General features: G+C 43.8%; 1 protein-coding gene and 1 non-coding gene across 3 annotated transcripts in view; both read right to left on the bottom strand.

Annotated features, from left to right (window-relative positions):
- The window catches only part of LOC147316562 (uncharacterized), a 40,831-nt gene that overhangs the window by 3,419 nt on the left and 24,917 nt on the right, over nucleotides 1-12,495 (bottom strand). For both annotated transcript variants that reach the window (XM_086260119.1, XM_086260120.1), the window contains 4 exons: nucleotides 7,988-8,149; nucleotides 3,498-3,660; nucleotides 1,032-1,153; nucleotides 739-860 (listed from right to left, as the gene is read on the bottom strand). In XM_086260119.1, coding sequence (XP_086116245.1) covers nucleotides 739-860; nucleotides 1,032-1,153; nucleotides 3,498-3,660; nucleotides 7,988-8,149 — 569 coding nt within the window. The remainder of the gene's footprint in view (nucleotides 1-738; nucleotides 861-1,031; nucleotides 1,154-3,497; nucleotides 3,661-7,987; nucleotides 8,150-12,495) is intronic.
- trnak-cuu (transfer RNA lysine (anticodon CUU)) lies at nucleotides 5,941-6,013 on the bottom strand. The gene has a single exon. It is a non-coding gene; the product is annotated as a tRNA-Lys (tRNA).

Genomic DNA, 12,495 nt, shown 5'->3' with positions numbered 1-12,495 from the left:
CAGCAACCCTCCACCTCCCATTAAACTCCTCCCTCGACAAGCTCTCAAATAAAGAAGAGCCAGTGTTCATCCAGAACAGGCGAAAAGCCCCTTTTAGAGTCCCAGTCTTTGCATCCTGCCTAAAGGTCTCTTAGGCTGTCCTTTCCAAAACACATTGCTCATGCTGGATATTCACATATAAATAACTATAAATCTTCCTTATCACACAGGGGACACGGGTACAGTGCCCTTTCAGTGGCTCTGAATTGGTGTGATTTCGACCCGTGAGGATGTAACGTGTCTTTGACAAGTTGAAGAAGGAAAGCAGAATTATGTTGATACATGTTTTACAGCAAAAGTAAAAACAGGAAAATGTGTGTTTTACTGAAAGTGAGCAGAAAACGTGAGTTTTGTTTATGTTTGTGAAGAAAAACAAACATACACTGAAACATGTGCAGGTACATCAGTCTTCTTGTGTTGTGTGTGTGGGTGTCATGAAATGTTCTCGTAAAGGAGAGTGGGACGTTTTCAGCCTGATGATGGTCTGCTTCACTTGCATCACTTGTTAGGAGACCACCTTTTGCCTCTCTGATGGGTCCCCAGCTGTATACGGACCCCTGATTAGCTGCCCATCGGATCATTTGGGCCAGTGTGCCGCGACAAAATGTGAAAAAGGAGCAAAATGGCCGTTTATCCAAGTTCTTCTGGACCTGACTGCAGATCATAGACGTACACTGTGGTGTGGAGCATGCTCCTCACCTGTAGAGCTGTGGGCAGGACATCTTCAGTGAAGCTGAGGCTGCTCCCAGCCTGCTGTGATTCCTTAACTTAGTCTTCCTTACCACGTCTTTGACTCTGGCCCACGTGCTGTTTTCACTCAGCTGAACACAAAGACACACAAAATCATCACTGATCAATTTCCCCTTCCAGCAGTAAATGCAATGTCAGCCTGACAGAGTTTTTGGAATGCAGAGCGTCGCCTCATATATCTCATGTGAAAACATTTGTTAATCACGCTGCAGAATGTGATTCTGTCAGGATAAACCACTTACTGTGTGCTGATGGATGGAGAGCCCCTCAGTGCTGTCCCCGTGGACCTCCCCCTCAGTGTGACTCCTTTGGCTTAGGCTCTTCCTGCACGGAGGAGCGAGTGTGAAACCACCACCTGTAACTCCTGAAACAGGGAGCAAACAATAAGCACTTACAGTTCAGTTTGTGCCTGACTAATAACATTTAAACCAGTATTCGTTTGGTCCGTTCGTGCATTTTGTCAACGCTGTAAGCACCTGTAAAAAAACCAAACACACTACACATGTGTGCTGAGCCACAACATTTCAAACGCTGTGTGTCCTCGGTGTCCTGCCCAAACTGAAGGATGGACGTTATCATGGCAAAACACACTGACTTTGATTTAAGTACAGGTGGACCCGACCATGCAGGCAGACACAGCAGTGTGTGTGTGTGTGTGTGTGTGTGTGTGTTTCCAAAGCATCGCTACATGATTAGTGATTTTTCATTCAGTAATGGCTGTTATAAGAAATCCTGCTGGAGACAGTGCATGTCTGCTTTTTCCTTCTGCTCATCCCACTCCCCTCTTCTCCTACTTTACTGTAAACAGATCACTTCTTGTCACAGCTTCTGTTGGTCATAGCACTTTGCTAGGACCTATTCAGTCCAGTGCTATAGCTACATAACAGTTGGTGAATCCGAATGTGAAATTACTTTATGTGGACTGTGCGTAGTCCGTGTTCCTGTCAGGAGCAGATTTCTGCCCGGGTTTGGGTAAAGCAGAACCTTTCTTTAAAGTAGATGAACTGTGGGGGTAGTTCTGGGTCACACTGTGAAACTCGAGCATTGCTAAAACAATTTGAGAACAGTTTAGTTCGTTCAGGGTGTTTTCAGAAGCTTGAAGGCTGCAGAACAGACTGTAAGTCCTGTCTGAGGAAAATATCTCGTCTTCTACGTTTGGAGAAGCTGAGAACTGCATCTAAGCATCCTTCTTTGCCTGCTTGTGCAAATAAACTGCTTTGTATGCTGCCAGTTTTTTCACTGCTGTTGGTTGGTCATTAGTTGTAGTTTTATCCAACCGAAACCATAAACCTCTGACCGTTAGTAACTACGAGCACACCTTGATTTCTGTTGGAAGAAGTAATAGACTCTCTTTTTGTTGCTGTCTTATCTCCTCAGACCTGAACTCTTCCACAGCAGCGTTTTTAATTTCTCTTTGATATTTGGGCTGATTGGTATTTTGGTCTAAATAAATGTCCACATATGTGAACGCCAGGTCCCAGGAGGTTAAAGGTGCAGTCAGATTGGAAACACACCATAAACATGCTTATTTATTCCAGTTACTGCCAACAGGTTACAGCTGACAGGAGCAGCAACAACAGCTGCTTATGAGATAACATTATCCTGATGTTAGGCTCAAGATAAACAGGCTGATTACATGCTCACATCACCTAAGACTTTATTTACGAGTCCAACAAAATCATATCGACTTCACAGAAAGTTTCACTGTTGCTGGCAAACAGCAGCTAAAAACAGCAGGTTACCTCCAGCTCAACGTGCCTACACTGTGATTGGACAGCAGCTTCACTGAATCGACGTGTATCAGGCTGCCTTCACAAACCTGGCATACTCAATCTTTAACGTCAGTTTTGTTTATATAGTACTAAATCACATCAGAAAAAACACATGATGAGTGAAAAACAGAAGGGAAAGTGTGAATCTTGAAAGTAGAGATAGTGTCCGTCTCCTGAATCCAAACTGGAAGCTGGTTCCACAGAAGAGGGGCCTGAAAACTGAAGGCTCTGCCTCCCATTCTACTTTTAAATACTCTAGGAACAACAAGTAGGCCTGCAGAGCGAGAGCGAAGTGCTCTAATAGGGTGATATGGTACCTGATGAACAGCAGCCAGACTTTTTTGAGATGCCTCAGGTTAAAAACATAAAATACTGCAAAATCTTTAATTGACACATCAGTTTTTTTATTCCTGATTTATTAGTTTGTGTTTCTACTATTGAAATATGTAAAAGTCTAGTGTTAGAAAATATTTCCCACAAACACGAGTAGAAACACAGGCAGGCCACAGTCTACAGTCTACGTTTAGTGGTGAGATTTTAACCGCTGCACCGTGAAAGATTTCCCAGCATGCTGTGCTGTCAGCATGTTATGTACATTTACAACTACATGTGCAAAATTACATGAAGTTTGCAAACGTGTTCAATGATACTTGATGGTGAAGTTGTGATGTAACTCCAGCACTCTGTACCAATGTTTGTTTATGCCTGTTTTATCTCATATCAGATTTAGGATTTTATGGATTTACATCAGTGCGATGTTTTGTATATTAGTTACAAACATAATCACTGTTACTGCACAAGATGTTGTGGAATAAATGTCAGGTAGTCCTCTCATGAATCACTATTTATTCACTACAAGAAGATACTGGGATTGAATCTAGCAGCCTTGTAGAGATTGCGGGTGCTTTCGTGTGTTTTCTCCAGGTGCTCTATTACCTCCACCGGTCGATATGAGTGGGTGCTGTGTGACCTCTGGAACGGCTGACAGGTCTGAGAGAGTTCCACTGGGCGATGAAAACTCATCTCTGGATTGCGTTTTCTGGAAATCCTGGAAGGCTAAACTGGCTGCACCACAGCTGCAGTAGTCTTTGAAGAAGTCCTGGAAAAAGCAGAGAAGAAGAAAATGTGTCATGAAATTTTCATTTCAAAAGAAAGTGATCAACAGCTGAAAAACTGATTTTGAACGTGGTTTTAAATAAAAATGATGTTTTAGAATTTTACTCCACGTAATGCAGATCATATATGATGATACAGTAGGATGTGTAATTTGAATGTTGTTGCTAATGTGCATCGTGGGACCAAAGAACAGGCACAGCACTTGTACGATTAATGGTTTCTTTTAACATTATTTTTGAGGATTTTGTCTTTGTTGGACAGACATTACAGAGGTGAGAGAGAGCAGCAAAGGCCAAAGGTCAAGAGTTTGGAGTTCATCTTGTAATCGGAAGGTTGCCAGTTCGAGCCCCGGCTTGGACAGACTTGGTCGTTGTGTCCTTGGGCGAGACACTTCACCCGTTAGCTGGTGGTGGTCAGAGGGGCCGGTGGCGCCAGTGTCCGGCAGCCTCGCCTCTGTCAGTGCGCCCCAGGGTGGCTGTGGCTGACTGGATGTGTAAAGCGCTCTACAAATACAGGCCATTCCTCTTGAATATGGCGCCTGCTCACCCACCAAACTGAGCTGGTGCCCTTTGTGAGCATTGTTTAGTTAATCTAGTTTCCTCTCCTCCATAGTCAGACCAGGACTGACATGTTAGCTATATGTTCTTCTTGAATTGCTGTCTGAGTGGTGTCCAAAAATAGACCTTTGCTCCCCATGATTACATGTTAAGTCTCCTGTGTTTAATGAAATATTTAGTGCACTGCATCTCTTGGGTGAACAAAGGCAGAACTTCACTTACAAACAAGAGGAAATGCTTCGAGTTATTCCTGAGATTTGTTCTAGTTTAGCCTCAGCTCCCACTCAGATGGCCCCCACTGGTGACACGGAATCACACAGTCAGCAATGAAGCAGTCACGCAGCCTCATCCTGCGATCTCAGTTGCAGTGTCCCACGATGCTGTTTCACCTGAGTCCTTTCCTGGGGAGTGGTGGTGGTGGTGGCATTTTGGGGGGGGTCCTTCCACCTGCTCGCTTTCAGCCGCTCAGCGCTCTCTTCCCACGATGATGCCACTAAACTCTCGTATGCCGTAGGCGTGCTGAGAGGACGCGTGCAGGCATGGGCTGAGGCGTATTTCATATCCACAGTGGATATTTCGACCTGTGGTTGCTGAGACCGGCTGGGTGGAAAACACTGTGTGTGAAATTTGTTTTCAAGCATTAAATAATCAGTTGGCTTCATGTGATGAAGCTATGATCACTCACCAGCCTGAGCCTGTTTGATTAGTTAGGGAGACCCTCGGCTTTTTCACGTCTCCAGACGCTCCATTAATTCTGGCTGCAGAAACACAACTCCCACATTGACTGGGCCAGTAACAGAGCAGAGGGTTTGAGTCTGTTCTGCCTTGCTGCTTTCAATCAGCCTTACCCACAGCCTCTAACAGATCACAACCAGAACATATACCCGCACCGGATCCTTCATCTGTTCCTGAACAGTACCACGATCTACGACAGACAAAGCTCTGTCTCGACCTCCCCACAGGCCCAGGAGGAGGAGCAATGTTTCACTCCAGTTTATTAATCAACCGTAGACCCAGACAGAGTTGCGTGTTAATTCATGTAATTGCAAACTATTCCTGCCGCTCATTCGTTTTAGTTACCACTTACCTTCCCAGTCTTTTCCCACCTTGGGATGTGTGAGGTAAATGAACTGGGTCTCAGCACTTTTCTGCTCTACCTGAACATTCAGAGCATTTTATACAACTGGCTTCATTCAATCACTACTTATTGTAGTCACACCATTCTGTCAGATGCTAGACCTCATCTCTGTAGGCGGTGTCGCCATCGTTGGTGTCCCATCATCACCAAATCTGCAAATTTGGTGATGATGATGCAGGGATGCGAGGGGTGCAGTCACTGGTGTCGATGGTGTATAGGAGAAGACTCGGCACACATCCCTGTGGTGAGCCAGTGCTGAGTGATCTCTGGGTGCCAACCTTGACTGATTGTGTTCGGTCAGTGAGAAAGTTTTTCATCCATGTGCATGTAGCGGAGGCGGAAGTCTGAGTTTACCAGCTTGGCTATAAGAATGTCTGGAAAGATGGTGTTAAAAGTTAAGCTGAAATCAACAAAGAGCATCTTTACTGAAGTCCCAGCATTCTCCAGGTGAAGCGGGCAGTTCTTTATGCACTTTAGGATCAGCTTCTCAAAGCACTTCACAATAGGTCTGTAGTCATTAAGGACAATGATGGTCTTAGGGACCGGGACTATTGTTGCTGAGCTACATCGCCCAACGTGGGGCTCGAACCCACGATCCTGAGCTTAAGAGTCTCACGCTCTACCGACTGAGCTAGCTGGGTTTGTGCTGCCATCTTTTGTTCCCATTAAATCTCTGAGTTTGCTAGGTATAACCAAAACAAGCCTGCAGTGTGTCGTTACTTACGTTTTAGTTTAAAAAGTCAGACACTCTGAGAGGTGATATCACTTGTAAGCTGGAAAGGAAATGCTGTCTCACTAATTTAACCATTTAGTCTGGAGAGCCCGTTTGCTGCTCTATAAATACGCCATCTGTAAAGCTACAACATCTTACTATTCATCGCAGAAAATAAGAACAATCCCAGGCTTCTCTTCACCACTGTAGCCACACCTCTGTTGGCTGTAGCTCAGGTGGTAGAACACAATTCAACCCCTGTCTGCTCCAGTCGGCCTGCCAAGTGTTCTTGAGCATGACAGTAACCCAAGTTACTCTCTGATGCATCCCTGGGAGTGTGACTGTTAGCTTGGTCTTACAAAGAAAGAAGAAAGTGCATGTGTGATATCTTAATGACCTCGTAGTACCATATCACTCTCACACTTACTTGTTGGTGAATTCTCCCGTAGTTACACTACAATAGTCTTTGCTGCTGTACTGAGTGCTTCTTCCACTCATTATCTGTTTATACACCACTCTGCATTCAATCATTATTAATCTCTGGCTGTTTTCCACAGAGAGTCTTTTGTCATGTCGTCCTCCCCTCACCAGCAGCCTGTAGCAGCAGATGGCCCCGCCCCTCACTGAGCCGGGTTCTGCTGGAGGTTTCTTCCTGTTAAAAGGGAGTTTTTCTTTCCCTCAGTCGCCAAGTTCAGTGTTCATAGGGAGTCGTTTGTAGGGACTTTACATTACAATAAAAATGTTTTGAGGTGACTGTTGTTGACCATAAACCGTCACAGTCTTAATGTGATAATGAGACTCTGTTGTGCGTCCTTTGAATCTGTCCTTCTACCTTTCAGCTTCTCATTTGTTAACAGTATCGATGTTCATGTCATTTTCTTAACACACACACTTGCTCGGGTGCGCTACATCCTACACAGTGTTACTGTAGATGGTGAATGCTTTCTGCTGGTGCTCTTCCTGCCACCCCTGCTGTACACGATGCACCAGGGCTGTCACTCATACACAGAGCTGTACATGACGGTCCATTCAGAGACCACAGGCGATATTCCAGTCAGGATTACTCTGTGTCTTTAGTGTTGTTTTTGTCAGGGTCACGGCGGGCTGAAGCCAGTGTACGCCCTGGACAGGTCTCCAATGTGATGCAGGGCTAACACAGAGAGACTGACACCAAGCTCCACACAGAAAGCTCGTTCACCGGCCTGATGGTGAAGTCAAACACAGGACCTTCTTGGAGTGAAGCGACAGCACTAACCACTGTGCTGTCCATATTAAATGTATTGGTTATAAAATACAGAATTGCTATGTCAGTTTAAACAGCTGTGAGTGTGGCTGGAGGTTGACCTGGTCGTTCAGCACTGTTAACACGCTCTGCCTTTCTGTTCTCAAGTTCTGTGCTGCTTTTCAGTATACTTCAGTTTTATTTACATGGCACCACATCACAACAGCCACCTCGAGGTATGACACTGTAAGGTAAAGACCCTACAGTAATAGCACTGCTCATAATATTTAAAACAAAAATGTATTTAAGCATAAAGACACAGGAGGTAGAGGCAGTTGGTTGTCTATAAAAGGCCAGTGGTTCATTCCCTTGTTCCTCCAGCGTGCATCTCCAAATATCATTGTGCAAGATACTGAAACCTTAGTTTCCTCTGACGCCTCCGCTGGACTCTGAGATCAGGTTCAAAGTGCTTAAGCTTGGAATGTGAAGGAAAAGTGCTTTGAGTGCTCAAACCTAGTAGGAAAGCACCATATAGACCAATGAGACATGCTTTTCAATCTCCACACCCCCAGTTGCAGACAAAGACTCTTAAAGGTCGTCGGACAAAGCTGCAGCTAGCAGAAATCCTCACGTTTAGGTCTCGACTTTATTGCATGAGTTGAAATAAGAGCGTTCACACACCTCTTTGGCCTTTCTCATCCTGCATTCCTTTTGCAGACTGCAGATCTGCCTCTGCAGCTGGAGGTTAGTCTCCTGCATCTGGCTGATCTTCTCAACGAGTTGACAGATGTGCTCCAGGTAACCGAGTCCTGAAGATAGCGGGCTGGGACTCACTTGCTGCGCCTGTACAAGCAGAAGGCATATGGGTTAAGATAGTTATGATAATTACGCCATTATTATCCTAAACAATGCTTCTATTTTTTCTCCAGGACTGCTGTAGTGTAATAACCATAATTACTGGCTGGGTTTATTTGTTCATTATTCAGTTTTATTAATGAAGAATGTCACCACAGATAAAACCCAGGCCTATCATTTAGTCTAGTTTATGCAAGAAAAGTGCTTTTGTTATGATTATGATGGAAAGTTTTGGTTAACAGTGTCTCAAATCCTGACCTTTTTATTAAACCAGAGCAGATAGTGTCAGACTCAACACTGACATCATTACTTTAGTCTAATCGTTTTGTTGCCCACCTGCTGTGACTGTTAGTGTGTGCTTGCTCCTTCTACACATTAATTAAACTTGGCAGCAGGGGGTCGAAAAACTAGGTTGAAGTGTATGTGAGGAGAGTGATAAGCTTGCACCCAGTGCTGCTGGACCTGCAGGTTGCTTTTCTCACCTGGTTTTACCTGGTGACCTCCCACCAAGCTTCACACTTCACATTGAGAGATTTCAGAAACCATGGGAAGAGTTTGTGTAAGAACAAGGCTGATAAGGATGTTTCTGGGTCCAGTTCCTAGCATCAACAACATGATGATGTTGTTATCAAACCATTCTCCCCTCACTGTGCCATTAGGATGATCAAGGCACCAGAGCTGATATCACTGACGCATTCAAAAAAAGGGACATGTTTTGCAGTTAGATTAACATTCAGGTGTAAAAGCAGTCCACTCATTTTTAAACTAGTCTGAAAAAGCTCTGCTGGATCCCACTGAATAAAGTACCCTGTGTTCTGCACATTTTAGGTGATTTTGATACTTCAGTAAACTCATGGACAGACTTTTCTACTCTAGCCGAACTCTAAAAGCACTTTCCACAACTTGCCTCAATCACATCTTTTTCTGTGTAACTTTCAAACATTCATTCTCTGGTGGATGCATCTGAGAGCAGCTCAGGGCTAGTGTCTTGTCCAAGGATATTTGGCATGCAGGCTGGGATTGAACCACCACCCTGCTGATTAGGTGGTGCTCTACCATCTGAGCTACAGTCTGATGTTTTAAGGCATAGCCTCCAACAGCTGTGTATGAAATGCTCCCTCTGGAAAAACTGCCTCATAGCCACAAAATCACTCAGTGTCATTCTCTCTGTTGCACCAGCTGTTCCCTAAAGTTTGCATACATTTAGTGTCAGAAAGTGCAAATGCATCTCTCCATGTCTGCAGTGAAGCTTCACTAAAGGCTGCTCTGCTCCTGACGTGTTGCCTTTCGTAGGATACCTCAGTTTGACTCTGTCGCTCACAGTTTCATTCTCACCCTCTCACTCCCCTGTTACATGAACACCAAAGCTGATTGTTTGTTTCATTTCAACTTCCAGGCTTTCAAGATCCCACGCTCAGTCGCCAGCTCATCAACATTTCTGTGCATTTATTTAAAATGTGGAAAAACTGAAGCTTCCTTACAGCCGCAGTTTAGTTGCTGCAATACAGTTCAGACAAAATGTCTCATCAAGGGTTTCCAAGTCTGTTTTCCAACCTTAAATGTACAGGAAAGGTCACACCCTCAGTTCCTGACACAAGATGCTAGCATCTCTTTGCAAAGGCATATTCAAAATGTTGGTTTATGTGGTAAAATCCATATTTTAATAAGAGGAAACTTTGAGCAAATATTTATCCAACCACAAACATTCCTGTAAGTGTACCAACAAAAGCAGGATGTGAGCTCAGGCCCAGTGTTTCCCATGCAGCTGACACTGAAACGCTGCTCCACAGTGGCTGTGGTGGAAACAATGGCCAAACAGGTTTAGGGACTGACATCACTCATTTCCTCTGATGCTTTACAGAAACGATTGTATTGAGACTGAGAATTTTTACAATTGCAGTAAATACATTAATAATGTGTTAATATTTAAGTAAAAAAATCCATATCTACATTAACGTTGAAAATGACTGTGCACAGGTTGCAGATCCTGTTTTTGCCTCCTGATATTCCAGTTTAGAGAATAGATGGATAGTGTCACGGTCCTGGATCTTTGATCAAGTATTTTCAGTTTTGTTCTGGACTTTTTAATTTATGTTTTAGTTCCTGTGTCTGTTATGTTGTAGCACCTCTGAGTTTGTTATTTGTAGTTCTTGATTCTTTGGCTTTGTTTTATTTGTTATTTCCCCTTTTGTGTCCAGTCTGTCCTGGTCTTGTCACCATGCTTTTTCTCCAGCGTCCTCGCCTCTGTTTACCTTCAGTCTCACCAGTCGTATCTCGTGTCCTCTGTCTCATCTCTCTGTGTTCTGCCTCCATGGGCTTCCCAGTTTTGTCAAGTTTACATTTTATTTTGATCGCCTCCTGTCTCGTGTATATAATGTTCAGTTTTGCTTCTCCTGTCTCATCAGTTTGATTCTGTTTAGCTGTGTTCTCAGGTGCGCCCACTCTCCTCCTGTGTATATGTTGTCAGCACTGACCTGAGGGCAGCCGGTTTAAACAGATGAGCGAGGTGCAAGGTGTCACCAGGTGGTGCTAATGTACTGGGACACTTTGCTAGTCTTGCTGAACATTCAAAATGCTTTAGGCTACAAACTGCATTATAACTAAACATTTATATTTTAATTATACACTTGAAATACTTTATTTTCTTAACATCGATGGCAAATTTTCATTGTCATTTATATGCTTGGACTGTGGGTGGAGATTGGATTACTCAGGAGAAACTGACACAGGCACAAGGAAAGCATACGAACTCCACACGGACGTGCCTCAGATTTGAATCATGAAACATTTTGCTGTGAAGCAACACGTTTATCCACGGCACCAGCAACACCCATCCAAATCCAACGTACTCGACCTTTTGATCTTCAGCACGAGGCCCCCTTACAACAGAAGTCTCGCTGGTTGCTTGTGTGTTAGTGCAATCCCACAATCCTCCCAGGACGTTCTGACACATCTGCCCCAAGATCAGACCCTGCTAGCAGAGCGAGACTGAACAAGTACGGTTTGTTTTGAAGGCTTGTTGGAGAAAGTCTCTTCTCTCTTAAAAGAACACGACAGTACAGTCTGACTTTAAAAACCAGCATCTGAGCAAATCAAATGTCTTCATTACCCTTTAGACAGACCAAAGAGAACACAGTTGGCCCTAACACACAGCATGTGGCCATAGCACATCAGCACCTCATTCATCTTGCATCCTGTCAGGAGGTTATGGACGAGTGTTATTTTGCAGCCACAGGACCTTATAGACTGACTGATCACAAACTCCTCTCTATACCAAAATATTCCAGAGGACATTTATCCGATCACAGCAGCAAATCTTTGACACAATGACTGAAAAACAAAAGGACTGAAGGGTCAAAGTTCAGACCTCAGCCTGACTCAGATGATTAAGAGAGTCGTTCATAAATGAATTTCTGCAAACCTCAATGAACCAAAGCAACACGGTAAAGACGAACGGGCCACAAATGGAGTGAACAAAGTTATTACTGACAAAGGCGGTGCTTCATGCTGCATGGCACTAAACTCTAAACATGACCATGGAACGATGATTAAAACACAATGAATATCAGAGATATTACAACTTAAAGGAGAACATTAATTCCAGCAGGTTTGGTCATTTTTGGTGGCTAATTAAGATAAGGATGGGTATTCAGTCCAGGAGATGGCTCTCACTTCCTCAGGGGAAGTCAGTAATTGGGGTTGGGGGTTTTCTTGATGGGACAGTAAACATTATCAGGGCTGGCACTGATCTTATCTATGGCCTTGCTCAGACCGCTGAGCTGGGAAGACTTAAGGGGATTTCCCCATTTAAACACACACACACACACACAGTGATGCACTTCCTTGTTTCAGATCTGATCTCGTGAGTCTCACGTGGAAAGTATACCAAGACTGGATTACGTAAAGATACTACATGTCTGATAAAAGAACTACTGCAAGTTTGGAAAACTAAATAAAATGAACATTGGAAGCTCAGATCAGGAATCCCACAATCCAAACTAGAGTTAGGAGAAAGATGAATGGAGCCTTCCTTTTAGAAAGAAACCATGAACATCTGAGCTGACCGTTTCATACTTTTATTTGGCATATCTGTGGTATAATACTGTCTTTCTTTTTACTGTCGGGATCATGTAAAGGGAGGTCTGAAAGTAGAAACGATGGCACCTGTCACTATGATAAGGAGTGATGCACAGGACTGGCATTAATGTCTCGAGGATGAAAGAGTCCTTCATATCTGATTTCTCACCTGTAGACTATATCATATTCTTATATGCTATAACATGCTATCAAAGCTCTACCGTGTGCAGAGGGCATTTTGCCATCATTGAATGATA

The sequence above is a fragment of the Aulonocara sp. 'chitande type north' Nkhata Bay genome, linkage group LG13 (assembly GCF_057382095.1).
Source record: "Aulonocara sp. 'chitande type north' Nkhata Bay isolate Kocher_YH1m ecotype deep benthic linkage group LG13, A_spYH_male_GT1.1, whole genome shotgun sequence".
Lineage (NCBI taxonomy): Eukaryota > Metazoa > Chordata > Actinopteri > Cichliformes > Cichlidae > Aulonocara > Aulonocara sp. 'chitande type north' Nkhata Bay.
This window is presented reverse-complemented; position numbering and strand designations above follow the sequence as displayed.